The sequence below is a fragment of the Ovis aries genome, chromosome Y (assembly GCF_016772045.2).
Source record: "Ovis aries strain OAR_USU_Benz2616 breed Rambouillet chromosome Y, ARS-UI_Ramb_v3.0, whole genome shotgun sequence".
Lineage (NCBI taxonomy): Eukaryota > Metazoa > Chordata > Mammalia > Artiodactyla > Bovidae > Ovis > Ovis aries.
This window is the reverse complement of record NC_082741.1, coordinates 25,863,414-25,888,913: the sequence shown is the minus strand read 5'-3', so window position 1 is coordinate 25,888,913 and position 25,500 is coordinate 25,863,414. Positions and strand designations below refer to the sequence as shown.

The following is a 25,500-nucleotide window of genomic DNA, read 5'->3' as shown; positions in this document are numbered from 1 at the left end:
CTTCTGCTCTCCGTCTGGGTACCCTTTCCCAATAAAGTCATTTGCTTTGTTAGCATAAGCATTTTCTCAGACAATTCATTTCTGAGTGTCAGGTAACCACTCTTGGGGGCCTGGAAGGGATCCCCTTTCCTGTAACACAGGGACTTGTGGTTCATTTTGCACATATGTGTGTGCATGTGCACACATACATATATGTGTGCATGGAATTGAATTTATATAAATAATATGCATATATAAAACATATAAAATATGTATGTGCTGTGCTGTGCTTAGTCATGTCCAACTCTGTGACCCCATGGACTGTAGTCCACCAGGCTCCTGTGTCCATAGGGATTCTCCAGGTATGAATACTAGAGTGGGTTGCCATGCCCTCCATCACAGGATCTTTACAACCCAGGGATGGTACCCAGGACTCGTGGATTCTTTACCATCTGAGGCAGCAGGGCAGCCCAGGAATACTGGAGTGCGTAGCCTATCCCTTCTCCAGTGGAACTTCACCAACCAGGAATTGAACCAAGGTCTCCTACATTGCAAACTGATTCTTTACCAGCAGAGCTATCCAGGAATCCCACATAAAATATGTATAAATACGTTTAATATGTATTAGGTTTTTTTAATTCCAAGTTACTGGCACAGAATTGCTAAAAACTTTGGAACTGGCAATTTGATTTCTGGTTCCTCTGCCTTTTGTAAAACCAGCTTGAACATCAGGAAGTTCATGATTCACATATTGTTGAAGCCTGGCTTGGAGAATTTTGAGCATTACTTTACTAGCATGTGAGATGAGTGCAATGGTGCAGTAGTTTGAGCATTCTTTGGCATTGCCTTTCTTTGGGATTGGAATTAAAACTGACCTTTCCCAGTCCTGTGGCCACTGCTGAGTTTTTCCAGTAGCCATGTATGGATGTGAGAGCTGGACTGTGAAGAAAGCTGTGCCCCAAAGAATTGATGCTTTAGAACTGTGGTGCTTGAGAAGACTCTTGAGAGTCCCTTCGACTGCAAGGAGATTCAACCAGTCCATTCTAAAGATCAGTCCTGGGTGTTCTTTGGAAGGAACGATGCTAAAGCTGAAACTCCAGTACTTTGGCCATCTCATGCAAAGAGCGGACTCATTGGAAAAGACTCCGATGCTGGGAAGGATTAGAGACAGGAGGAGAAGGGGACGGCAGAGGATAAGATGGCTGTATGGTATCACTAACTCGATGGACGTGGGTTTGGGTGAACTCTGGGAGTTGGTGATGGACAGGGAGGTCTGGTGTGCTGTGATTCATGGGGTCGCAAAGAGTAGGATATGACAGAGTGAGTGAACTGAACCATGTAATTAAATGACCTTAAAAGTAAGGCAGTTTTAGCTGTTACAACAGCCAGATAGCTATGAGAACAGAAATGGTGACAGTGGCCATGTGGCAGGAAGTTAAGTCTTCTTGTTAACAGCAGGGGTCCATATGTAGACAAAAGCAGGAATGTCAGACTGACAGGAAATCATACATTTTCAATGATAAGTGTCCCCAAAGCCGGCAAAGAAATGTGGGGAATGGAAGGAATCTCCTGTATTCACATGTAACCTATTCCTTATTTTGCTTTCATTACAAAAAGTTTAGCCTTGCAAAAATGAAATACCAGATCATGCATCAACACCATGACACTTCTGATTTAAGCTAAATAAAGACAACAGTCCCTCCTCCCCTCAGGAAACTGGAGCTGGGATGAAAGTCAGGGAAAGGACCTCCAAAATCCTTCGCCTATGAATATTCCACCCTATTTGTATGTTCTTCATAGCTGGCGTACCAAAGAAGTGCAGTGAGCACTTCATCACCTAACCTATCTGCCTGTTCTCCCTCTAAGGACAAACCCTTGCTTAACTAAAACACTCATTTTACTTCTTAACTTCCTTTCTTATCTTGAAATTCTCTCTGCAATAAGGCAAGAATATTAAACTCACTGGGAAAATGACTATTCATGAATAAGGAATAAATATAGCTTAACAACTAGTAGACTTTTTTTTCCCATTAATAGGAGAGACTGACTTTCCTTAGAAGTCACCAAATTGAGAGTATTTTTAGAGGTAAAAGCAAAAATATCTTTAACAACTTAGCAGAAATTACTAAAATTCAAAGTTTCACCTGTATGCAGGCTAAGAAGTTAACAGGACTAGACAAGGAACAGACTGGTTCCAAATCGGGAAAAGAGTATGTCAAGGCTGTATACTGTCATTCTGCTTATTTAACTTATATACTGAGTACATCATACGAAATGTCAGATAAGCTGGAATCAAAAGATTGCTGAGAGAAGTATCAATAATCTCAGATGACACCACGCTTATGGCAGAAAGCAAAGAGGAATTCAAGAGCCTTGTAATGATCATGAAATAGGAAAGTGAAAAAGCTGGCCTAACACTCAACATTCAAAAAGCAAAGATCATGGCATCTGGTCCCACAGCTTAATGGCAAATAGATGAGGAAAATATGGAAACAGTGACAAGCTTAACTTTCCTGAGCTCCAAGAACAACTGCAGATGGTGACTGTATCCATGAAATTATTCCAGTTGCTCTTTGGAAGGAAAGATATGATAAAACTTGACAGTATACTAAAAAGAAGGGACGTTACTTTGTTGAGAAAGGTCCATCTAGTCAAAGTTACTTTTCCAATAGTCATGTATGGATGTGAGAGTAAGACCATAAAGAAAGCTGAGTGCCAAAGAATTGATACTTTTGAGCTATGGTGTTGGAGAAGACTCTTGAGAATCCCTTGGATTGCAAGGACATGCAACCAGTCCATCCTAAACCACATCAGTCCTGGGTGTTCAATGGAAGGACTGATGATGAACCTGACACTCCAGTACTTTGGCCACCTGATGCAAAGAGCTGACTCATTTGAAAAGACTGATGCTAGGAGATATTGAGGGCAGGAGGAGAAGGGGACAACAGAGTTTGAGCAACCTCTGGAAGTGGGTGATAGATAGGAAAGCCTGGTGTGCTGCAGTTCATAGGGTTGCAGAGTCAAACATGACTCAGCAACTGAACTGAACTGAAAGTTTAATTCCTCTGAATGGAAGAAGAAAACAGGGATACAGACCAAATAATTAAAGTTTGTCTTTAAATGATGGCCAGCTTATGCAGGAAATTAAACAATATAAGAAGTTATTTTTAATAAAATATCACTTGAATAAAAGAACTTTAAACAAAAAGAACATCCATTCATTAATTACAATACACATAAAATTTCATTCAAAACCTAAGCATTAAAAATTACTTTAGGAATGCAGCTAACAGGGCTTCCTGGGTGGCTCACTCTTAAATAATCTGCCACCAGTGTTGGAGACATGGGTTTAATCCCTGGTCTAGGAAGATCCCACATGCAACTAAGCCTGTGAGCCACAACTACTGAGCCAGTAATCCAGAAGTCTAAGAACCACTACTACCACACCCACATGCCTTAGAGCCTGTGCTCTGCAACAACCGAAGCCACTCACTGCAGTGAGAAGCTTGTGAGCTTGTGTATGGAAACTAGAAGCAACCACCACTTGCTACAACTAGAGAAAACCCCATGCAGCCAAAAAAAATCCAGCATAACCAAAAAACAAGTAAATAGGAGAATATCATTAACAACTGATGTAATAAGGGCCTTTACTGAAAATCTGTCAGGTTCTAAATAAAGCCTGAATATAATGAAAGACGGGTGGGAAATTTTGAAACATTAAAATCACTTTTGCCCTAATTCAGTGATAAATGTAAAGCAATGTCAGTCAAAACTCCAGTGTCTTATGGAACTATATAAAGGAAACAGCCAGAAAAATAAAAGATAAAATTGAACAATAATAGAGTTACTTCTGAAGTAATGTGGTACATGGCAATACACAGCAGAAATTTTCATTAAGAGAAGTAGAATAAAGAGATGAGAAAAAGATATGCATACTTTCAAACTTTTATGCTAATTTTCATGGAAAAAATCGGTGTTTCACTAAGAAATGAAAATAATTCTATCATATAACACAGTAATAAAAAATAATAGATTAGGTATAAAAAGCCAAACTAACACTTTTAGAAAGTTATGCAACACTTTAATTTCAAGATAAAAATGTTTAACAGAAATTACTAAAAGTTTACAACACATACAGAACTAATGAAAAATCACAAGTGAAAAGTTTTCTCTGACACAAAAACATCAAATAAAAACAAGAAGATAACACCTTTAAGCCAAGACATTTTCAAGGACTTTTTTCCACTTTTCAGTTTTAGATGATTTAAAATTCATAGTTGCTAAACACTAAATAAATGCCTTTATATTCAGCATATACAGCAAAGCCTGGGATACAGAGTTCTATATCAATATACAGATGAAGAAAACTTAATTGTGTAGGTTTTTTACCACAGTTTCTAAAGCAACTTTATATTTTTTATTACTACAAACCAGTTTAGTGGCTAGGGTCCACAGAAAGGTACAATATTCTCACATCACAAGCTTTTTCAACAGGGGATTTTACATTTCTGGGTTAACTGCCATTTTCAAATTAAGCCAACTACAGGAAACTTCAGGTCAAACTGATTTTAAAAACAGTAACTCCTTATACATCAACTATAGAGAAATTTAGTTATAACTGAAATTTACTTTCTCTCTGTACTACAGAAAACAAATTCATTATATTCTCATGAACATTTTAACAGGATAGGCCTTTAACTTTGGTTATAATTTTCAGAGTTTACTGTTTAACATGCTCAAATACAGAATCCTTGTAGCAATGTTGGGGAGAAATTATTTTCTAGATTGCCATTCTCATATTCTCCCAAATGTTGTCACTATTATAACAAGATATCCTGTCAAGGATGTTTCTGTTGCTCAAAGTTTCCAGGGTAGGTAATATAGACACTATCATAACGGAGTCACAGGAAATAATCAGAAATTATGCTAGAAAGTTTATATTCTTACTCAGTCTTCACAAATACTATAGCACAACTAAATGAAAGTTATGCCTTCCTTCATAATGTCTAGTATCAAAATAGCAGTTGCAGATTTGGTTGTAATTTCAGAAGCTACCAATGTAACTGCTTAAAAAATATCCTGTTCTTTCTCAGCTTTGCACTAGGATCAGTAATTTACTGCTTATTTTGTATCTGCTTACCTGGACAGTATTGCCTGGTGAACTTCATGTAAAATATCAGTGTTACTTTTATGCACTGTGCTCTGTCTTGAAAATGTATTTAACTATGCCTTTGACTTCTAACATGTGTAACAATCCTAATAAATTTCTTAATCTGTCTTCTGAGTTTGACTCAAACATTGTTCATTGAACCTTTAACAAGTACATTTCCCCTAATCTGCTGTTATATTAAAATAAATTGCAAATTTCTCCACTAATTTTGCAAATTCCAATTTTTCCTGCAGCTCTTATACTTGTGTCTTAATAAAAAGTTGATGTATTATTACTGATACCTAAATTTACCTAAAAATACCCTTAACTTTCCTTATAGATAAGCCTATACTTTTGAGTTATATCAAGTACTCCAAAATGAAGTTAAAATCATTACTTAAAACATTGCCTTTCCAACAAATCTAGAACTTTTTACTTTCATTAAGATACATATTCAGAATACTTAACTAGCTCAATCTCAACTTAGGTGCAAATTGTTTTCTTCTTAATCATGGCACTTTTGTCATTTGCCACTTGAATGGCTAAGAAAATTGATACTTAACTTTAGACTTAAACATTTCAGTTATATATCTAAATTTTCTTCTGATTTATACAATCTTTTTTAAAAAAAGTTATACACAACATTTCAGTAAAGATGGAAACATCACTTTCAGGTTTTTTATAGACTTGTCAGACCTTTCATACACTGCCTTCAAAAACAGCATATAACGTTGTTAACCTAAACAGAAAGCAGGTACAGCTTGCAATGGAGAAATACCATATTGCTTAAGTCTGAATGCATTCACGTGCGAAGACCCAAAGGGAAACTTTAAGCAAACAGCACAATTCACCTTCCAAACAAGTGTTTTTATGCTCGTTTAACTCACCAGTAAAATAAACAGTAGCATTTCACAAAACATACTCTGAAAATTTAGACATTAAATTAAAATTTTTTAACTTCTATTTTTCAATTAGCAGACAACTATGAAATTACTTTGAGTAACTATTTTTCAATTTATCTGAATAATTCTCTGTTTCAATTTATCTGAAAACTCATGGAGGGTAAAGTTTATAGCTCTTCCCTCCAAAGCCAACGTTTTTTTCTTCAGCAGTACTCAAGTATGAATTAAAAGAGAAACTCACAAAAATTTTTCCCATGCCAAGAAAACATGGTAAGTGAATATTATTTTTAGTATCTGTTTCGGCCTACTCTTTCAGATCTGCTTCCCCCATGACCTCCCCTGGAAACTTCACAACCTGAGCTACTGTTTGACTCACGAGGAGCACGGTACACCCTATCCTTCAAGGATGGAAATCCTCGTTCTTGTCTTCCACCATGGTCACGACTACTTAAGTATGTATAACTTTGGCTGCTTGAGTAACTTTTCTGCCCTCCTCCATATCTATCTCTTGTACTGCTATAATCATCATAGCGACTTCTTCTGCCATAACTCAGAGGTGGACCTCTTCCTGAGAGAGCACCATGGGAGCCCCCTGTGAAATTAATAATTGATAAAATTACAAAACTTTTCCCATTACTATTATAACATGACTGTAAAGTACTAAGTCTTTCAAAGGATAGCCTTTATCTACCTCTACGGTGAAGATGAGTTAGTACCAATGGTGATGGGGCTTTCACATTTATTTAAAAGAGCAGTATTTTTTTACCTCCAGTAGTTGAGAAGGCAATGGCAACTCACCCCAGTGTTCTTGCCTGGAGAATCCCAGGGATGGGGGAGCCTGGTGGGCTGCTGTCTATGGGATTGCAGAGTCAGATGTGACTGAAGTGATTTAGCAGTTTAAAGTCAATGTTAATTTTTTAGAAAAGACTAAAATTTTGAACTTCTTAATGTTCCTATGCTTCCTACTCTTAGTAGCACTTTTGTTTTAAAAATCTTAAATAATTTTTGTGAGTAAAAAATGTGAGCTTCCCAATTATCATTTTAAAAGACTGATCAAAAATAATTCAAAGACCTTCACGCCAATCAATTAGGTAGAAATTACTTTTTTTTTTGAGAAATTAGAAGTAAACTTGAGTAAATGATGTAGATTGAGCATGTCAGTTCTAATTCTGTCCTTTTTAAGTTGTAACTGTCCTCTTACCATAACTCTTATATGAATCCCTGTAAGAGCCTCCAGTTCGATGTTCAGAATAATCTCTATCACGGTTTCCACCATAGCCATCACGATCACTAAATTTAAGAGAATTAATGTTATAAGAAAAAATGCCCTTAAGTTATTTAATTAGAAACAGAATTGTTTATAGTACCTATGTCCTCTAGAGGCACGATCATCCCGAGAACTTGAATGGCCATAATTCTGGTATGCATACTCTCTAGACGGTGGAGCATAATCCTTGGTGTCTCTCGGACTTGGATAATCTCTGCCTGAGTAACTTAAAACAAAAATAAATGAAAAGAATTTATACAGAAAGAAGTTTTAAATGTGCAAAGGACTTCAATATACTTTTCTTCACGGAAGATATACAATGATGAACAAGAATATAAAACACTGCTTAACATAATATTTTTTTAGGAAAAAAAAAAGTTTCTCAATTTGAATGAGATACCTACTCTGCACCTAGTAGACTGGCTATATATATAAGACATCAAGTGTTGGTGAGCATGCAGAGAAACTGAAATCCTATGTGTGCATAGTAAATAGAAAGCTATGTCAGACTTTTAGTGACCTTGTGGACTGCAGCCCACCAGGCCCCTCTATTGATGGGATTTTCTAAGCAAGAATATGGAGTAAATTGCTGTTTTCTCATCCAGGGGATCTTCCCCACCTTGGGATTAAATCTGAGTCTCTTGCATTGGCAGGTGGGCTCTTAGCACTGCACCACCAGTGCAGTTATGGAGAAGATGAATGTTTCCTTAAAATACTGAAAATACTGTATGACCCAGGAATTCCAATTCAGAGTTTACACTCTGAATTGAAAGCAGGTACTCCAGTGTTTGTACACATTAACCACAAAGATGGATAAACAAACCATGTTAACTATACATATAACGGTAGATAACCCCCACTCACAAACTGAAGTACTAATTCATGCTTCAGCAAGGATTATCTTTGAAAACACTCACACTAATGTAAAAGCCACATATTAAAGCTCACATATTGTTAGGGCTTCCCTGGTGGCTCAGTTGGTAAAGAATCTGACTGCAATGTGGAAGACCAGGGTTCAATACCTCAGGAAGATCTTCTGGAGAAGGGAATGGCTACCCACTACAGTATTCTGGCCTGGAGAATTCCACAGAGAGTGGAGCCTGGCAGGCTACAGTGAACATATAATATATTCAGGATTAGGTAAATTTACAGACACATGACATAGGTGGTGGTTTCTTGGGGACATGGGGGATACTGCTTATGGATTTTGTTTTGGGGTGATAAAATATTTTGGAACTGAATAGAGAGAGTGGTTGGAGAATTCTGAGTATTTTAAATGCTATGAAATTGTTCACTTTTAAAATTCTGATAGAATTGTTAAGTTTTACCAATTTAACAATGTTAAATTTTACCTCAACAAAATTAACTATGACTTAAAAATTCATGTATTTTATTTTTCTTTACCTGTCTTTAGTAGCATAACCATCATCTCTTGGTGACACATAGCTATCTCTCCGAGAAGACACTGGCTCTCTACGAGGACTTCCTCTGTAATTTTCTCTTCGCAATACTGGACCTTTAATGTAAGTATCTCAGAATTGAAAACAATATTTCAAAGAAAATTTCAAAAGACTGGTGTCTCTCCTCTCTCCAAAACAATTTTTTAAAAACTACTTATAAAATCCCATTAATGCCTTTAGTTTGCTTTATAAATGTAATTTCTGAACTGGAGTCTCTCCTCTCTCCAAAACAATTTTTAAAAAACTACTTATAATATCCCATTAATGCCTTTAGTTTGCTTTATAAATGTAATTTCTGAACATTTTATTTCCTGACAACAACTGCTCCCTGTACATTTTGCATAATGTTTAAATTACAAGTAATAGAATCTCTCAAAACTTGAGTAAAGTCTAATTAATTTTTGGAAACTATTTTTACACGTTCAATCACAAAGTTGTTGACTCTTTCCTAATGTTGATAAATTTAACATAAACCACAACTTGAATTACTGACCTTTCCAAATGATAGTACTATTGAGTTCAACTACTTATTAGCAATAAAGGGCTCATTTGAAAAATTCTACCTCTTCCAAAACGGAAAACTATTTTCCATAAATAATGTTCACTTCTTGTGTCTTATTAATTCCTGGTGGTCAGAATTCCCTTGTTTTGTTTGCTTACTAGGCTAATAGTCTAATGAAACTTTAGGTTTCTCAGCTTCTTTTGTATTTTGAAATCAGTACCATATTACACTTGGCTTCATTAATATCCTATACATAAAGTGACAATTTGATAATGATTCAAAGTTTTTAGCTCTATCAAGAGCAAACAATGTAAAAATATAGTAAGAATCCAAACTAAAGTTAATATGGCAACTTGCAGTTACTTTTTATAATTACATGAACCAGGTAGGCAACATAACAGAGCTAAACTACTCTACATTCCAAATCGCTAACTCATACGATATTAGTTTTCATAAAAATACTTCATCTTGAAACCACGTGAAAAATCCTAAGCAGCAAAGTTAGCAAATTCCAAAAAAACCTGAGGAATTCTCTAGCAAGCATAGATTTAAAGGAAATGTCTTCCCCACTTCTATGTTAATCACCTACTACACACTATAATTAGATGCTAAAGAATTATTTTTCAGCCACAAATCAACAAATAAACTAGTGATCAATAAACATGTCCATGTAATTCTCTTTTCATTTGGCTTCTTAAAGTTAAGGATTCATTTTTAAAAAGCTCACTTTTACTAACTACTCGGAAACAACAGTCTCTGTATTATATAGCATTTACCTCGTTCTCTCATCCCACTACTGCTTCGCCCTTGAGCAGAAGGAGCAGATCTTTTCGGAGAAGGACCTTCACGTCTTGAAGATGGTCCTCTTTTAACTGGATAGGGTCCTCTTGAAGAGCTCATGTTGAGATTATATCCATTATCACCTGTATTTCAATGAAATCTTTTAAGTAAACATTCTTTAAGTTTTGCTTACTGTTTATAGATCTTTACCAAAGAACTTCCTTGGCCCTCAGCATTTGTATTTGTCTAAACCAATAAAACTATTTCCTCATGTGATACATCAATTAGTACAATTCAATCAGTTTGAAAAATTTATGAAATGATTCAAGAACCACTGCTGTGACAGTAGTCTGAAGAGACTAAAGGAGGTGGAGTAAAACCAGGATAAAATAAATTTTTGAACACACAGGGAGGAAAATAATTCATACAATTCTGGTGTCAAAAAACTTAATCTAATACAATAGCTGTTATGTCAAAACAATAAAAAATATGCACCTAAAAATACAAAAATCTCCTTTTATAGGAAAAAAAATGCAGCTTCTCAAACAACCTTGAATCATTTAGTAACGTAGTACATACTTACTTGGAGAAAAAAAAAATCCTGCTTGTAAGTGAATCCACACAGATCAAGTCTGTTTTGTTCAAGGATCAACCTTTATTGTTCATTTTTCACGGAAACGGCTATATTTTGTTCAACTTTAATAGTATTTAGAATGCATGGTAAGTAATGAAAAATTATCTTTTTATCTCACTAGAAAAATGTTTACAGATATGTTTCAGTTACATTTGGCAGAGTATGAGCTGGTAAACTTTTCTCCTCATCTGAGAAAACAATACCACTGTGTGATCTTATAATGAACACACCCTGTAACTGAACTTTTAAAAACATTTTCTAAAAAATCACGCATCTGGTTGTCAAAGACAGTAGTGAAATGTTTTATTTTTCAAGATTGGTTATCATTAGTAGAGACAAAGTTTGTTAGATATATGGAAGTTTATGAATGGAAAGTGCCTCCCTTCTTTCTTACCAAGTAAAAACTTTGAAAATATTTCATAATACCATTTTCAGTAACTCACTGTTCTCTAACACATACACACACATACATATGTATTACATATATGTAATTATACATACAAAACAGAGGCTTTTACATCTGTATCAAAGAAAACTTTTCCAAAATGCAAATTTTATTACCACAGAACCCAGGAACAGAAGCACCCTATCAAAATGTCAGTGGAGAATTGCCTAGATTTGTCTGCACATACATGCTCAAGACAAATACTATAAGGTCAGTCCAAAAATACACAATGTTCACCCCTAAACTGTGGTTATCTGTTACATAATCTTCAACGTTCTCCTGTATTTTTTACAATACAGTAGGACTACTCAGAGTACATAAATGTCTTTTTAATAGTTTAAATAAAGTTATTTGCCATAAATTGGAAAATTCTAATGTATGATCTATAGCAATGAATTCTGTAGAAAGACTGTTAAAGAAGCATCAATAACAATGGTAAAAAAGACTTAATAAAATTTAAGCCATTTCCCTGTAAGATGATAAACATTTTTTTGCACATAAGTAAATGGCACCCCACTCCAGTACTCTTGCCTGAAAAATCCCGTGGATGGAGGAGCCTGGTGGGCTGCAGTCCATGGGGTCACACAGAGTGGGACACGACTGAGCGACTTAACTTTCACTTTTCACTTTCATGCACTGGAAAAGGACATGGCAACCCACTCCAGTATTCTTGCCTGGAGAATCCCAGGGATGGGGGAGCCTGGTGGGCTGCCATCTATGGGGTCACACACAGTCGGACATGACTGATGCGACTTAGCAGCAGCAGCAATTTTATAACTAGAACAATTCTTTACAACTTAGAAATAATTCTGATTATCAATAATGGTAATTTTTCATTTAATATATTCTTGTACATTATTCTCATTAGCAATGCAATAAAACTTGAGATTTACTAGATGTTCAAACTTAACTGTTTTTCAGTGCTATGGCATCCTTATATTTTAATACATTACCAAAGTCTCCTCCACGAGACACACGCCCTCTTGCTCCACCAGTTCTTCCTCTTTCCCATCTTAGATTTCTTGGATGGCCCCTGTTTCTTGCAGGAGGTTGCAGTCTCTGGCTACCACCACTTTCAAAAGATGGTTTATTGGCTTGTTCTACTTTAATTGTCTTTCCATCCAAACACTAAAGATTGAGTATAGCATCAGTAATGTGGCATAAAATTTAACTTATTATTGCAATGAATTAAATCAGTATTTTTTCCCCAAAGCAAACATTTTTTTCTCTGAAATGACTATACCCTTCGACATGATGAACATGACTTAATTGGCAATTGCCTTTCATAAGTCATCCAACACAAAGCATATGTATTTACTATTAGAAATTCCTGAACAGTTCCCTGGTATTAAAAGATGAGTATCTCTTCTTTACAATGAAAAAACCACACATTTTTATCTTCTATAATGTGTTTCATTTTAGTAACTTTCCATTTAAAATTTTAGTTTCCCAAGGGTACATAAAAGCATGCATATTACTTAAAGTATTCAAAATTATTGTTCCTATCATATTTTAGCATTTGTTCTATTAGACACAAACATAAATTTTCTCAATATAACTGCTGCTTTATATTTAGTTGTAGTAATTTTCATTTTTCTTTTTAAAAAATAGAACCCTTATTTGGTCATTAACATTTCTTGCCTTATACAACTGTTTTATTTTCTGTTACCAAGTAGTTACTGACCGTAATGCTACTTCATATTTTTCAGAAATGCTTATATTTAATCTTTCAGTATCTGCCTGAATCTTTTACAGAGACCAAAGGGAGTTTTGAAAACCTAATAGGAATCATACTATACAGACTCTTGTTATTTCATATTATTTTTGGAAAACAATTTTAAATCCTAAATTCCTACCAAGACTTCTGGCTGAAATGGGCTCTATATCAATACAGTCATCCTCAAAAGCCATTTTTCCCCCATCTTAGGGTCTCATTTTCTATTTCTTGATTCAAAATATTTTCCACAAATTCATGCACTGTCTCCTTCCCAACTGAGGATTTAGCAAACATTCCTAGATATACCTAAAAATAGTACCCACCACCCAATAAGCTCTACCAAAATTAGTACTTTATTTTCCTTAACATTTTTGCATGTATAATTAATGTTTCTACTTGTACATTTTTTCTCTTCACCCTAGAACATCAGTGCTTAAGAAAAAAATATTTTGTCTCATCCACAACCATTAATCATCTAACTAAATTCAATGAATGCCTTGCAATGTAACACCTATTGAATAAAGAATTACTCAAGTGTAATTTCAGATTAAATGTTTCAGTGCTTGACAACTAGAACAAATAAAAAAGAGGAATTAGTTACCATCAAGTATTCTCAAGGAAAATTTATCTCTGTGACCCAAAGCTGAGTCAAACTTAACTTTTAGGTATTACCATATCTGAAAAATGAAAGTACAAGAGTCAACATATGCTACATGTGTGAAATATACTAGAACCATAACTATAGATAATAGGAAATTAATGTATTCATACTAAGGGAATGTAGAAGTTCCAGAGAGAATTTAACAATTAACAGGATATCATGAGTACAAAAGCCTATTACCCACAATACAAAATGAGGGAGATACAGACTTTGTTTTTCACTATAACAGTCCACAGAGGCAGGACATCCTGTAGCAAACAGTGCTCTGTAGCTAGCTAAAGAAGTGGGATGGGGCTGATATATGGCAGAAACCAACACAATATTGTAAAGCAATACTCCAACTTTTTTAAAAAGTTCAGCTTCTAAGGGAAAAATTATTATTCATAAGACTGATACAGTGAAGGGTGACTTAAATAGAATACACCAAGACTTAAAATACAGTATGGAAGAGTATGGGAGAGTGCTGAAGGTTAAGACCTATTTGTATTTACACTTGAATGTTAATGGAAGATAGATTTAATCTATTTTGTTAATGCTGGTATTAACTTCAATCTCTTCCCAACCAGAGGAACTATTTGACACTAGTATGTGACAAAAAGGAGAGTGAAGCCTTACAAAGCATTATACTACTGTAACAATAAAGAAATCTAGAAATAGTACTAAATGAAGACTATACATTATTAAGACTTACCTTTCCATTCATTTCTTTGGCAGCATCCTTTGCATCTTCAGGGCTCTCAAAAGTGATGAAAGCAAAGCCTCTCGACTTGTTTGTGTTCCGATCCTTTATCAAGAGAACTGTAATACACATAAATCTTTTAAAATGTCACATAAAATTGAACTTTACTAATTTCAAAATTATCACTCCTTTGACAATTTCTCATTAGACCCCTTTAATGTACTTGAATGTTATCAATAGAGCATAGTACAAACTTTTGAAAGATACTTAAAAACAAAAATCTATTATATTATTTTATACATGATATAAAAATACCATATAATTTTTTATATATTATTTCTAGTATTTTTTAAAATGAACATAAATCTCAATAATTCTAATAATCTCAATAATTCTGTAATAATCTCAATAATTCTATAATTACCATGTCTTATTCTATTTCACATTCCAGTACCAGTAATACATTTTAAAAGCACTGTTTACTTCCCTTTTCTCTAAGAGGAGAACCTTTCACTGATGGCCAAGTACTTGCCCAATTAAAAAAACAAAAACCTTAAACTATTCATAGTTGTCCATGGATATATATTAGGTATACATTTGCTTTAAAGAGACTTATGTTGATTCTAGAGTTCGATTCGGTTCAGTTGCTCAGTCGTATCCGATCCTAGAGTTACCTTCCACAATGTGACCATATTTCCCAAATTCAGCTTCAAGAGACTTCTCTGTTGTTTCAGCACTGAGGCCTCCTATTAACAGTTTTCCAGGCCGATCTGTTGCCATCATTTTACTGTTTGGTGGCAAAAGATATACCAAAGAACAAATTGAGTCAAAATGTTCAAATATCATTTTAAAAAAACAACTTTTAAAAATGTTTACTTAAAATACAAAGAAACTTGTAACACAAAAAGGAAAACAATCCCTGACCTAATGAATGCTGTTTTTTACAGATGACAAAGCCTGTAAGTTTAAATTACATTAAAAGGCTGCCATAAAACTCTTTTGAGCTGCAGTGTTTAAAGACCTCACTCATTAAAACCTAAACACAGTATCTAAGTTTTATAATATGTACATAAAATATACTAAACACATTTTCAAATTTCCTCCATTTTCTCACATTTACATTGATTACACAACAAATAATCTGCACAATATACTTCCATTTAAAAACTTCTACAATACTAAGTCTTAAAAGCCACAGGAAAATAAAATACTTTGTTGAGGGAAATTTAACCCGTGGTTACTTATTTTGGTAGACTAAGAATCATCGCTCTAAACCAAACAATGTTAACTTTTATGAACATTAAAATTTGACCATTTTTGTTAACTTAATCAGCACTTCAACATTTGAAAACTTTAGTTTTAAGTAATGTAAGTAAAACGGTTCAGTATAATGGGTAAGTTTTTCAGCTACTGTCACTATCTCGGAGAAAAACTTTTAAAAACAGAAGTGCACATGAAACAAAACGGAGCCTCGGGTGTTACATCCCCATGCCCAACTAGCCCACACAAGCCAAGGGAGAAAATCGGTATTATACACCAAAGCAATATCCCATGACTAGTAGCCAGAAGCCAAGAGAGAAAAGCTGGATTACGCACCAAACCAACAGACCCGGCAACAAGCAGTCCCAAGCCAAGAGAGAAAAGCCGGTTTACACACCAAAGCAATAGTCTGCTGCACTAACAGCCCCAAGGCAGCAGGGGAAAAAAAAATGCCTAACTACACACCAGAGCAACATTCAGCCCAACTAGGAGCCCCAAGCGGAGGGAAAGATCCACGTTACCCACCAGAGCAGCATTCCGCACAACTAGCAGCCCCAAACCAACGGAAAAGAGCCGGATTCCACACTAGAGCAAAATTCTGCATGACTAAGCCCCAACAACTAGCAGCTCCAGGTCAAGGGAGAAAAGCCGGTTTACACACCAAAGCAGCATTCTGCACGACTAAACCGCCGCAACTAGCAGCCCCAATCCAATTGTAAAAAGCCGAATTACAAACCAAAGCAACAGTCCGCTGCACTAGCACCTCCAAAGCAATGGGGGCGGGGCGGGGGTGGGGGAGCCGGTTCACACATCAAAGCAACATTCTGCACGACTAAGCCCCCACAACTAGCAGCCCCATGCCAAGGGAGAAAAGCCAGTTTACACACCAAAAGCCAGAGAAAGCAGCATTCCACACAACCAGCAGCCAACGAAAAACAGCCGAATTACATACCACACCAAAATTTTGCATGACTAAAGCCCCAAGACTAGCAGCCCCAAGCCAATGGAAAAAAAGACGAATTACACACCAGGGAAACATTCTGCACGACTAAGCCCCTACAAACACCTGCCACAAGCCAAGGGAGGAAAGCCAGTTTACACATCAAAGCAATAGTCCTGCGAACTAGCAGCCCCAAGCCAAGAGAGGAAAGCCGGTTTACACACCAAAGCAATAGTCCCGCACATTAGCAGCCTCAAGACAACCGGAAGGAAAAAAAAAAAAGTCGAATTACACACCAGACCAACTTTCAGCCTCACTAGCACCCCCAGTGGAGGCAGAAAAGCCGCATTACACACCAAAGCAGCATTCGGCACAAGCAGCAGCCCAAGCCAATGGGAAAAAAGCCCATACACACCAGAGCAACATTCTGCAAGACTGCTGCTGCCACTGATGCTAGGTCGTGTCAGTACATCCGACTCTGTGCGACCCCATAGACGGCAGCCCACCAAGCTCCCCCTTCCCTAGGATTCTCCAGGCAAGAACTCTGGAGTGGGTTGCCATTTCCTTCTCCAATGCATGAAAGTGAAAAGTGAAAGCGAAGTAGCTCAGCCGCGTCCGACCCTCAGCGAAAGTACTGGAGTGGGGTGCCATTGCCTTGTCCGTCTGCAAGACTTAGCCTAGGCAACTAGCAGGCCCAAGCCAAGGGAGAAAAGACGGTTTACACACCAAAGCAATAGTCCAGTGCACTAGCAGCCTCAAGGCAACTAAAAAAATAAATAAATAAAACAAAACAAAAAAAAAAAAACAAAACCGTAATTCAACACCAAAAAAAACATACAGCCCGACTAGCAGCCCGAAGTGGAGGGAGAAAATCCAGGTTACCCACCAAAGCAGCACTGCGCCAACTAGCGGCCGCAAACAAAAAGAAAAAAAGGCGTATTACACACTAGAACATTCGGCACAACTAAACCCCGCAACTAGCAGCCACAAGCCAACAGAAAACACCCTAATTACACACCAGAGCAACATTCTGCATGACTCAGCTGCGCCAACTAGCAGCCCCAAGCAAAAGGAGAAAAGTCCCTTTAAATACCAAAGCAATAGCACTGCACACAAGCAACCCAAGGCAAGGGGAAAAAACAAAAATTTCGAATTAAACACCAAAACAACATTCAACCCTACTAGAAGCCCAAAGTGGAGGGAGAAAAGCCACGTAACACACCAAAGCAGCATTCCGCACAACTAGGAGCCCCAGGCCAAAGGAAAAAAGGCGAATTACACAACAGAACAGCATTCTTCACGGCTAAGCTGCCCCAAGTAGCAGCCCCAAGCCAACAGAAAAAAATCCAATTTACACACCAGAGCAACATTCTGCACGGCTCAGTCCCACCAACTACCAGCACCAAGCAAAGGTAGAAAACCCGCTTTAGACACGAAAGCAACAGGACGGCCCACAAGCTGCCCTAAGGGAACGAAAAAAAAAAAAAAAAACCTTAAAATGCCGATTCACACACCAAAGCAATATTAGCCCGACTAGCAATCCCAAGTGGACGGAGAAAAGCCGCGTTAACCTCCAAAGCAGCTTTCCACACAACTAGCAGCCCCAAGTCAATGGAAAAAGCTGAATTACACACCATAGCAACATTCTGCACGATTAAGCCCCTGCAAACTGCAGCCCGAAGTCAAGGGAGAAAAGCCTGTTTACACACCAAAGCAATAGAACAGTCCAGGACACTAGCAGCCCCAAGGCAACAGGACAAAGAAAAGGCCGAATTTAACACCACAACAACATTTAGCCGGACTAGAACACCCAAGTGGAGGGAGAAAGGCCGTGTTACCCACCAAACCAGCATCCCACACCACTACCAGCCCCAAGTCAAGGGACAAAAGCCACTTTACACACCAAAGCATTATTCGAGCACACTAGCAGCCCCAAATTACACACCACAGCAACATTCTGCACAACTAAGGCCCTGCAACTAGCAGCCCCAAACCAATGGAAAAAAGCTTAATTACACACAACATCATTCTGCACAAACAAGCTTCCAAATCTAGCAGCCCCAAGACAATGGGGAAAACCCGAATTACACACCAGGGCAACATTCTGCACGACTAAGCCCCCGCAACCTGCAGCCTTACGCCAAGGGAGAAAAGCCGGTTTAGACACCAAAGCAATAGTACAGGGCACTACCAGCCCCAAGCCAATGGAAAGAAGCCAAATTACACACCACAGCAATAGTCTGCACACCTAAGCCCCCGCAACTAGCAGCCCCAAGTGGAGGGAGAAAAGCCACATTACCCACCAAAGGAGCATTCCGCACAATGACCAGCTCAAAGCCAATGGAAAAAACCCGAATTACACACCAGAGCAACAATCTGTACGACTCAGCTCCACCAACTAGCAGCCCCAAGTGGACAAGAAAGCTGGTCTACACACCAAAACTATAGTCTGGCGCTATAGCAGCCCAAGGCAATGGAAACAAACAAACAAAAAAGCCTATTTACGCACCAGACCAACATTCAGCTGTACCTGCATCCACAAGCGGAGGAAGAAAAGCCGCCTTACCCACCAAAGCAGCATTCAGCACAACTAGCAGCCCCAAGCCAATGGAAAAAAGGCGAGTTACACACCAGAGCAACATTCTGCATGACTAAGCCCCACAACTAGCAGCCCCAAGCCAAGGGAGAAAAGCCGGTTTACACACCAATTCAATATTCCAACGCACTAGCAGCCCCAAGGCAACGGAAGGGAAAAAAATTTAAAGAAAAAAAAAAAAAAGGCCGAATGAAACACGAAAACAACATTCAGCCGGACTAAAACACTCAAGTGGAAGGAGAAGGGCCTTGTACCCACCAAACCAGCATCCCACACAACTAGCAGCCCCAAGCCAAGGGACAAAAGCCAGTTACACACAAAAGCAATACTCCAGAGCACTAGCAGCCACTAGGCAAAGGGAGGGGGAGAAAAAACAGCCAAATTAAACACCAAAAGCATTCAGCCCAAATAGCAAACCCAAGCAGAGGGAGAAAAGCCGCCTTACCCACCAAAGGAGCACTCCACACAATTGGCAGCCCGAAGCCAACGGAAAAAAGCCGAATTACACACCAGAGCAACATTAGCAACACTAACACCCCGCAACTAGCAGCCCCAAGCCAAGGGAGAAAAGGCAGTTTACACACCAAAGCATTAGTCCAGCACACCAGTAGGCCCAAGACAACGGGAAAAAAGAAGAAACACCCGAACTGAACACCAAAACAACATTCAACCCTACTAGCAGCCCCAAGTGGAGGGAGAAAAACCGTGTTACCCACAAAAGAAGCATTCCGCCCAATTTCCAGCGCCAAGCCAAAGGAAAAAAGGCGAATTACATACCAGAACATTCCGCACACCTAAACCCCGCAACTAGCAGCCAAGAGCCAACAGATAACACCCGAATTACACACCAGAACAACACTGCACAACTCAGTCCGACAAACTAGCAGCCCCAAGCAAAGGGAGAAAAGCCGCTTTACATGCCAAAGCAATAGGGAGGCGCACAAGCAGCCCCAAGGCAACGGGGGAAAAAAATGCCGAATTAAACACCAAAACATTCAACCAAACTAGCAGCTCCAAGTGGAGAGAGAAAAGCCACTTTACCCACCAAAGCAGCACTCCGCACAACTAGCAGCCCCAAGCCGAAGGAAAAAAGGCAAATTACACATGAGAACAACATTCTTCAGGATTCAGCCACCCCAAGTAGCAGCCCCAAGACCATGGAGAAAACCCGAGTTAACACCAGAGCAACATTCTGCACGACTCAGCCCCCGAAACTAGCAGCCCCAAGTGAAGGGAGAAAAGCCGCTTTACACACCAAAGCAATAGAACGGAGCACAAGCAGCCCCAAGACAATGGGAAAAAAAATTTTTTTAACCTAATTATACACCAAAGCAACATATAGCCCGACTAGCAACCCCAAATGGAGGGAGAAAAGCTGCATTACCCACAAAAGGAACATTCTGCACAACTAGCAGCCCCAAGCCAATAGAGAAAAGCTGAATTACACGCCAGAGCAACATTCTGCACGATTAAGCCTCCGCAACCTGCAGTCCCAAGCAAAGAGAGAAAAGCCTGTTTACACACCAAAGCAATAGTACAACGCACTAACAGACACAAAGCAACCTAAAAAAAAAGAAAAGAAAGAAAGAAATACCAAAACAGCATTCAGCTGGACTAAAACACGCAAGTGGAGGGAGAAAAGCCGTGCTAACCAACAAACCAGCATCCCACACAACTAGCAACCCCAAGCCAACGGAAAAAAGCCGAATTACACACCAGAGCAGCATTCTCCACGACTCAGCCCCACATCTAGCCGCCCCAAGCTAACGGAAAAAAAAACTAAATTACACACCAGAGCAAAATTCTAGACCACTCAGCCCCTGCAACTAGCCGCCCCAAGCCAAAGGAGAAAAGCCCCTTTATACACCAAGGAAATAGGACAGCGCACAAGCAGTCCCAAAGGAAAGGAAAAAAATTTAAAAAGCTGAATTACACAGCAAAGCAACATTCAGCCCAATTAGCAACCCCAGTTAGAGGGAGTAAATCTGCGTTACCCACCAAAGCAGCATTCCACACAACTAGCAGCCCCTAGCCAATGGAAAAAGGCGAATTACACACCACAGGAACATTCTTCATGATTAAGCCCCCGCAACCTGCAGCCCCAAGCCAAAGGAGAAAAGCCAGTTTACACACCAAAGCAACAGTCCAGCGCACTAGCAGCCCCAAGGCAATGGGACAACAACAACAACAAAAAGCCTAATTAAACACCACAACAACATTCAGCCGGACTAGAACATCCAAGTGGAGGAGGAAAGGCCGTGTTACCCACCAAACCAGCATTCTACACCACTACCAGCCCCAAGCCAAGGGACACAAGCCAGTTTACACACCAAAGCAATGCTCCAGCGAACTAGCATCCCAAAGCCAATGGAAAAAAAGCCAAATTACACACCACAGCAACATTCTGCACAGCTAAGCCCCCGCAACTAGCAGCCCCAATCCAACGGAAAAAAGCTGAATTACACACATCATTCTGCACGAACAAGCCCCCACAACTAGCAGCTCCAAAACAATGGGAAAAACCCGAATTACACACCAGGGCAACTTTTTGCATGACTAAGCCCCTGCAACCGGCAGCCTTAAGCCAAGGAAGAAAAGCCGGTTTACACACCAAAGGAATAGTAGGGTGCACTAGCAGCCCCAAGCCAATGGAAAGAAGCCAAATTACACACCACAGCAACATTCTGCATACCTAAGCCCCCGCAACTAGCAGCCCCAAGTGGAGGGAGAAAAACCGCGTTACCCACCAAAGGAGCATTCCGCACAACTACCAGCTCAAAGCCAACAGAAAAAAGCCTAATAACACACCAGAGCAACAATCTGTATGACTCAGCTCCACCAACTAGCAGCCCCAAGTGGAGGGAGAAAAGCCGGTTTACACACCATAACTATAGTCTGGCGCTCTAGCAGCCCAAGGCAACCGAAACAAACAAAAAAGGCTGTTTACACACCTGACCAACATTTAGCCCCACTAGCACCCACATGTGGAGGAACAAAAGCCGCCTTACCCACCGAAGCAGCATCCAGCACAACTAGCAGTCCCAAGCTAACGGAAAAAAGGTGAATTACACACCAGAGCAACATTCTGCACGACTAAGCCCCACAACTAGCAGCCCCAAGCCAAGGAAGAAAAGCCAGCTTACACAGGAAAGCAATAATATGCCCCACTAGCAACCCCAATGCCAGAGGTTCAAAAAAAAAACAAAAAACCTGAATTACAAACCAGAGCAACTTTCAGCCCAAATAACAGTTCCTTGTGGAGGGAGACAAGTTGCAGTACCCACCAGAGCATCACTCCGCACAACTTGCAGCCCCAAGCCAAGGGGATAAAATCTGGTTTACACACCAAAGCAATAAGCTTCACAAGGAGCCCCAAGGCAACGGAAAAAAAAAAAAAAAACTAATTACACATCAGAGTAACATTCAGCCCAAGTTAGCAGCTTCTTGAGGAGAGAGAAAAGCCACAATACCCACCAGAGCATCATTCCGCACAAGTAGAAGCTCCAAACCAACGGGAAAAGCCAAATTACACATTAGAGCAACATTCTTCATGACCAAGCCCGCGCAACTAGCAGGCCCAAGCCAACGGAAAAAAAAAAAAACGAATTACACACCAGAGCAACATTCACCCCGACTAGCAGCTTCTTGTGGAGGGAGAAAAGACACAATACCCACCAAAACATCATTCCACACAACTAGCAGCCCCAAACCAACGGAAAAAAGCCAAATTACACACCAGAGCAACATTCTGCACGATTAAACTCCTGCAAATAGCAGCCCCAACCCAACGGAAAAAAAAAAAAAAAAGAATTACACACCACAGCAACATTCTGATGACTAAGCCCCTGCAACTGGCAGCCCCAAGCCAATGGAAAAAAGCCGAATTTCACACCAGAGCAACATTCTGCACGACTAAGCCCCCGCAAGAAGCAGCCCCTAGTCAATGGAAAAAAAAGTCAGTTTACATGCCACAGCAGTAATAAGGTGCACTAGCAGCCCCAAGGAAATGGGGGAGGGGGCGGGGAGTCAGAATAAACAACAAACAACCTTCAGTCCGACTAGCAGCCCCAAGTGGAGGGAGAAAAGCCGCGTTACCCAACAAAGCAGGATTCCACACAACTAGCAGCCCGAAACCTACGGAAAAAATCCAAATTACACACCACAGCAACATTCTGCATGACTAAGGCCCCACAACTAGCAGTCCCGAGCCAACGGAAAAAAGCCGAATTACACACCAGAGCAACATTCTACATGACGAAGCCCTTGCAACAAGCAGCCCCAAGCCAACGGAGAAAATCCCAATTACACAGCAAAGAAGTAGTCTGGCGCACTAGCAGCCCCAAGGCAATGGGGAAAACAAAGCAAAACAAAACAAAACAGTCGAATTACATACCAAAACAACATTCAGCCCGACTAGCAGCCCCACTCCAGTACTCTTGCCTGGAAAATCTCAAGGACAGAGAAGTCTTGTAGGCTGCGGTCCATGAGGTCGCGAAGAGTCAGACACGACTAAGCGACTTCCCTTTCACTTTTCATTTTCATTCATTGGAGAAAGAAATGGCAAACCACTCCAGTTTTTGCCTGGAGAATCCCAGGGATGGGGAGCCTGGTGGGCTGCCGTCTACGGGGTCACACAGAGTCGGACACGACTGAAGTGACTTAGCAGCAGCAGCCCCAAGTGGAGGGAGAAAGGTCGCCTTACCCACCAAAGCAGCATTCCACACAATTAGCAGCCCCAAGTAAATGGAAAAAGGCGAATTACACACCACAGCAACATTCTGCACGATTAAGCCCTCGCAACCTGCAGCCCCAAGCCAAGGGAGAAAAGGCAGTTTACACACCAAAGCAATAGTCTAGCGCACCAGTAGCCCCAAGGCAACGGGGGAGTGGGGGGGGAAGCAACGAATTAAACACCAAAACAACATTCTGCCATACTAGCACCACCAGGTGGAGGAAAAAAAAACCACGTTACCCACCAGAGCATCATTCTGCACAACTAGCAGCCCTAAGCCAAAGGAAAAAAGGCGAATTACACACCAGAGCAACATTCAGCACAACTAAGCCCCCGCAACTAGCAACCCCAACTCAAGGGAGAAAAGCAGGTTTACATGCCGAAAGAATAGTTCTGCACGTTAGCAGCCCCAAGGCAACGGAGTAAGAAAAAATCGAATTAGTCACCAGAGCATTCTTCAGCCCGACTAGCAGCTCCTTGTGGAGGAAGAAAAGACACAATACCAACCAGAGCATCATTCCACACAACTAGCAGCCCCAAGCCAACGGAAAAGACTGAATTACACACCAGAGCAATATTCTGCATGACTAAGGCCTCACAAATAGCAGCCCCAAGCCAAAGCAAAAAACTCAATTACACACAAGAGGAACATTCTGCACTACTAAGGTTCTGCAACAAGCAGCCCCAATCAAGCAAGAAAAGGCGAATTACACACCAGAGTAAAATTCTGAACCACTAAGCCCTGAAGTCAAGTGAAAAAGCCAGTTTACACACCAAAGCACATTCTGCATGACTCAGCCCCCGCAACTAGCAGCCCGAAGCCATGGGAGTAAAGCCGCGAAACCCACCAAAAGCAGTATTCCAAAAAAGTAGCAGCCCCAAGCCAATGGAAAAAAAAAAAAAAAGCATTTACACACCAGAGCAACATTATGCACGACTAAAGTCCCGCAAATAGCAGCCCCAAGTCAAGGGAGAAAAGCCGTTTTTCACACCAAACCAACAGTCCAGCGCACCAGGAGCCTCAAAGGAATGGGGGGGGGGGAAATGCCAAATTAAACATCAAGACAACATTCAGCTCCAAGCTGAGTGAGCTCCAGCCCCAAGTGGAGTGAGAAAAGCCACGTTACCCACCAAAGCAGCATTCCACACAACTAGCAGCCCCAAGTCAACGGGAAAAATCCGAATTGCACGCCAGAGCAACATCCTGCACGATTAAGCCCCCACAACCTACAGCCCCAAGCAAAGGGAGAAAAGCCTGTTTACACACCAAAGCAATAGCCCAGCACACCAGCAACCCGAAAGCAACGGAAAAATTAAAAAAAAATAAAAATCCGAATTAAACACCAAAACAACATTCAGCCTGACTAGAACACACAAGTGGAGGGAGAAAAGCCCTGTTAACCAACAAACCAGCATCCCCCACAACTAGCAGTCCCAAGTCAACGGAAAAAAGCCGAATTACACACCAGAGCAACATTCTTCAGGACTAAGCCACCTCAACTAGCAGCCCCAAGCCCATGGAGAAAACCCGAATTACACACCAGAGCTACATATTTCACGTCTAAGCCCCCGAAACTATCAGCCACAAGCCAACCAATTACACACCAGACCAACATTCTCCATGACTCAGCCCCCCAACTAGCCGCCCCAAGACAAGGGAGAAAAGCCGCATTACCCACCAAAGCAGCATTTCACACAACTGGCAGCCCCAAGCTAATGGAAAAAAAAGAATTACACATCAGAGCAACATTCTGCACGACTAAGGCCCTGCAAACTGCAGCGCCAAGCCAAGGGAGA

At 39.9% G+C, this 25,500-nt stretch overlaps 1 protein-coding gene across 1 annotated transcript; it reads right to left on the bottom strand.

The window, feature by feature from the left end:
- Window positions 1–6,317: 6,317 nt before the first annotated feature.
- LOC132659047 (RNA-binding motif protein, X chromosome-like) lies at window positions 6,318–14,958 on the bottom strand. The gene is made up of 8 exons (XM_060408544.1): window positions 14,850–14,958; window positions 14,188–14,294; window positions 12,072–12,246; window positions 10,036–10,182; window positions 8,702–8,813; window positions 7,398–7,523; window positions 7,232–7,320; window positions 6,318–6,622 (listed from the first exon to the last, which is right to left on the bottom strand). Exons 1-8 carry the CDS (start codon window positions 14,956–14,958, stop codon window positions 6,318–6,320), a joined length of 1,170 nt encoding a protein of 389 aa, XP_060264527.1.
- Between the last annotated feature and the right edge of the window lie 10,542 nt (window positions 14,959–25,500).

Coding starts and splice junctions, on each gene's coding strand:
- LOC132659047 (XM_060408544.1), bottom strand. CDS start 14,958: ATGATGGCAACAGATCGGCCTGGAAAACTGTTAATAGGAGGCCTCAGT. Junction 12,247..14,187: donor CCAAAGAAATGAATGGAAAG/GTAAGTCTTAAT, acceptor CTCAATCTTTAG/TGTTTGGATGGAAAGACAAT. Junction 7,524..8,701: donor GGTTATGCTACTAAAGACAG/GTAAAGAAAAAT, acceptor TTTTGTTTTAAG/TTACTCAGGCAGAGATTATC.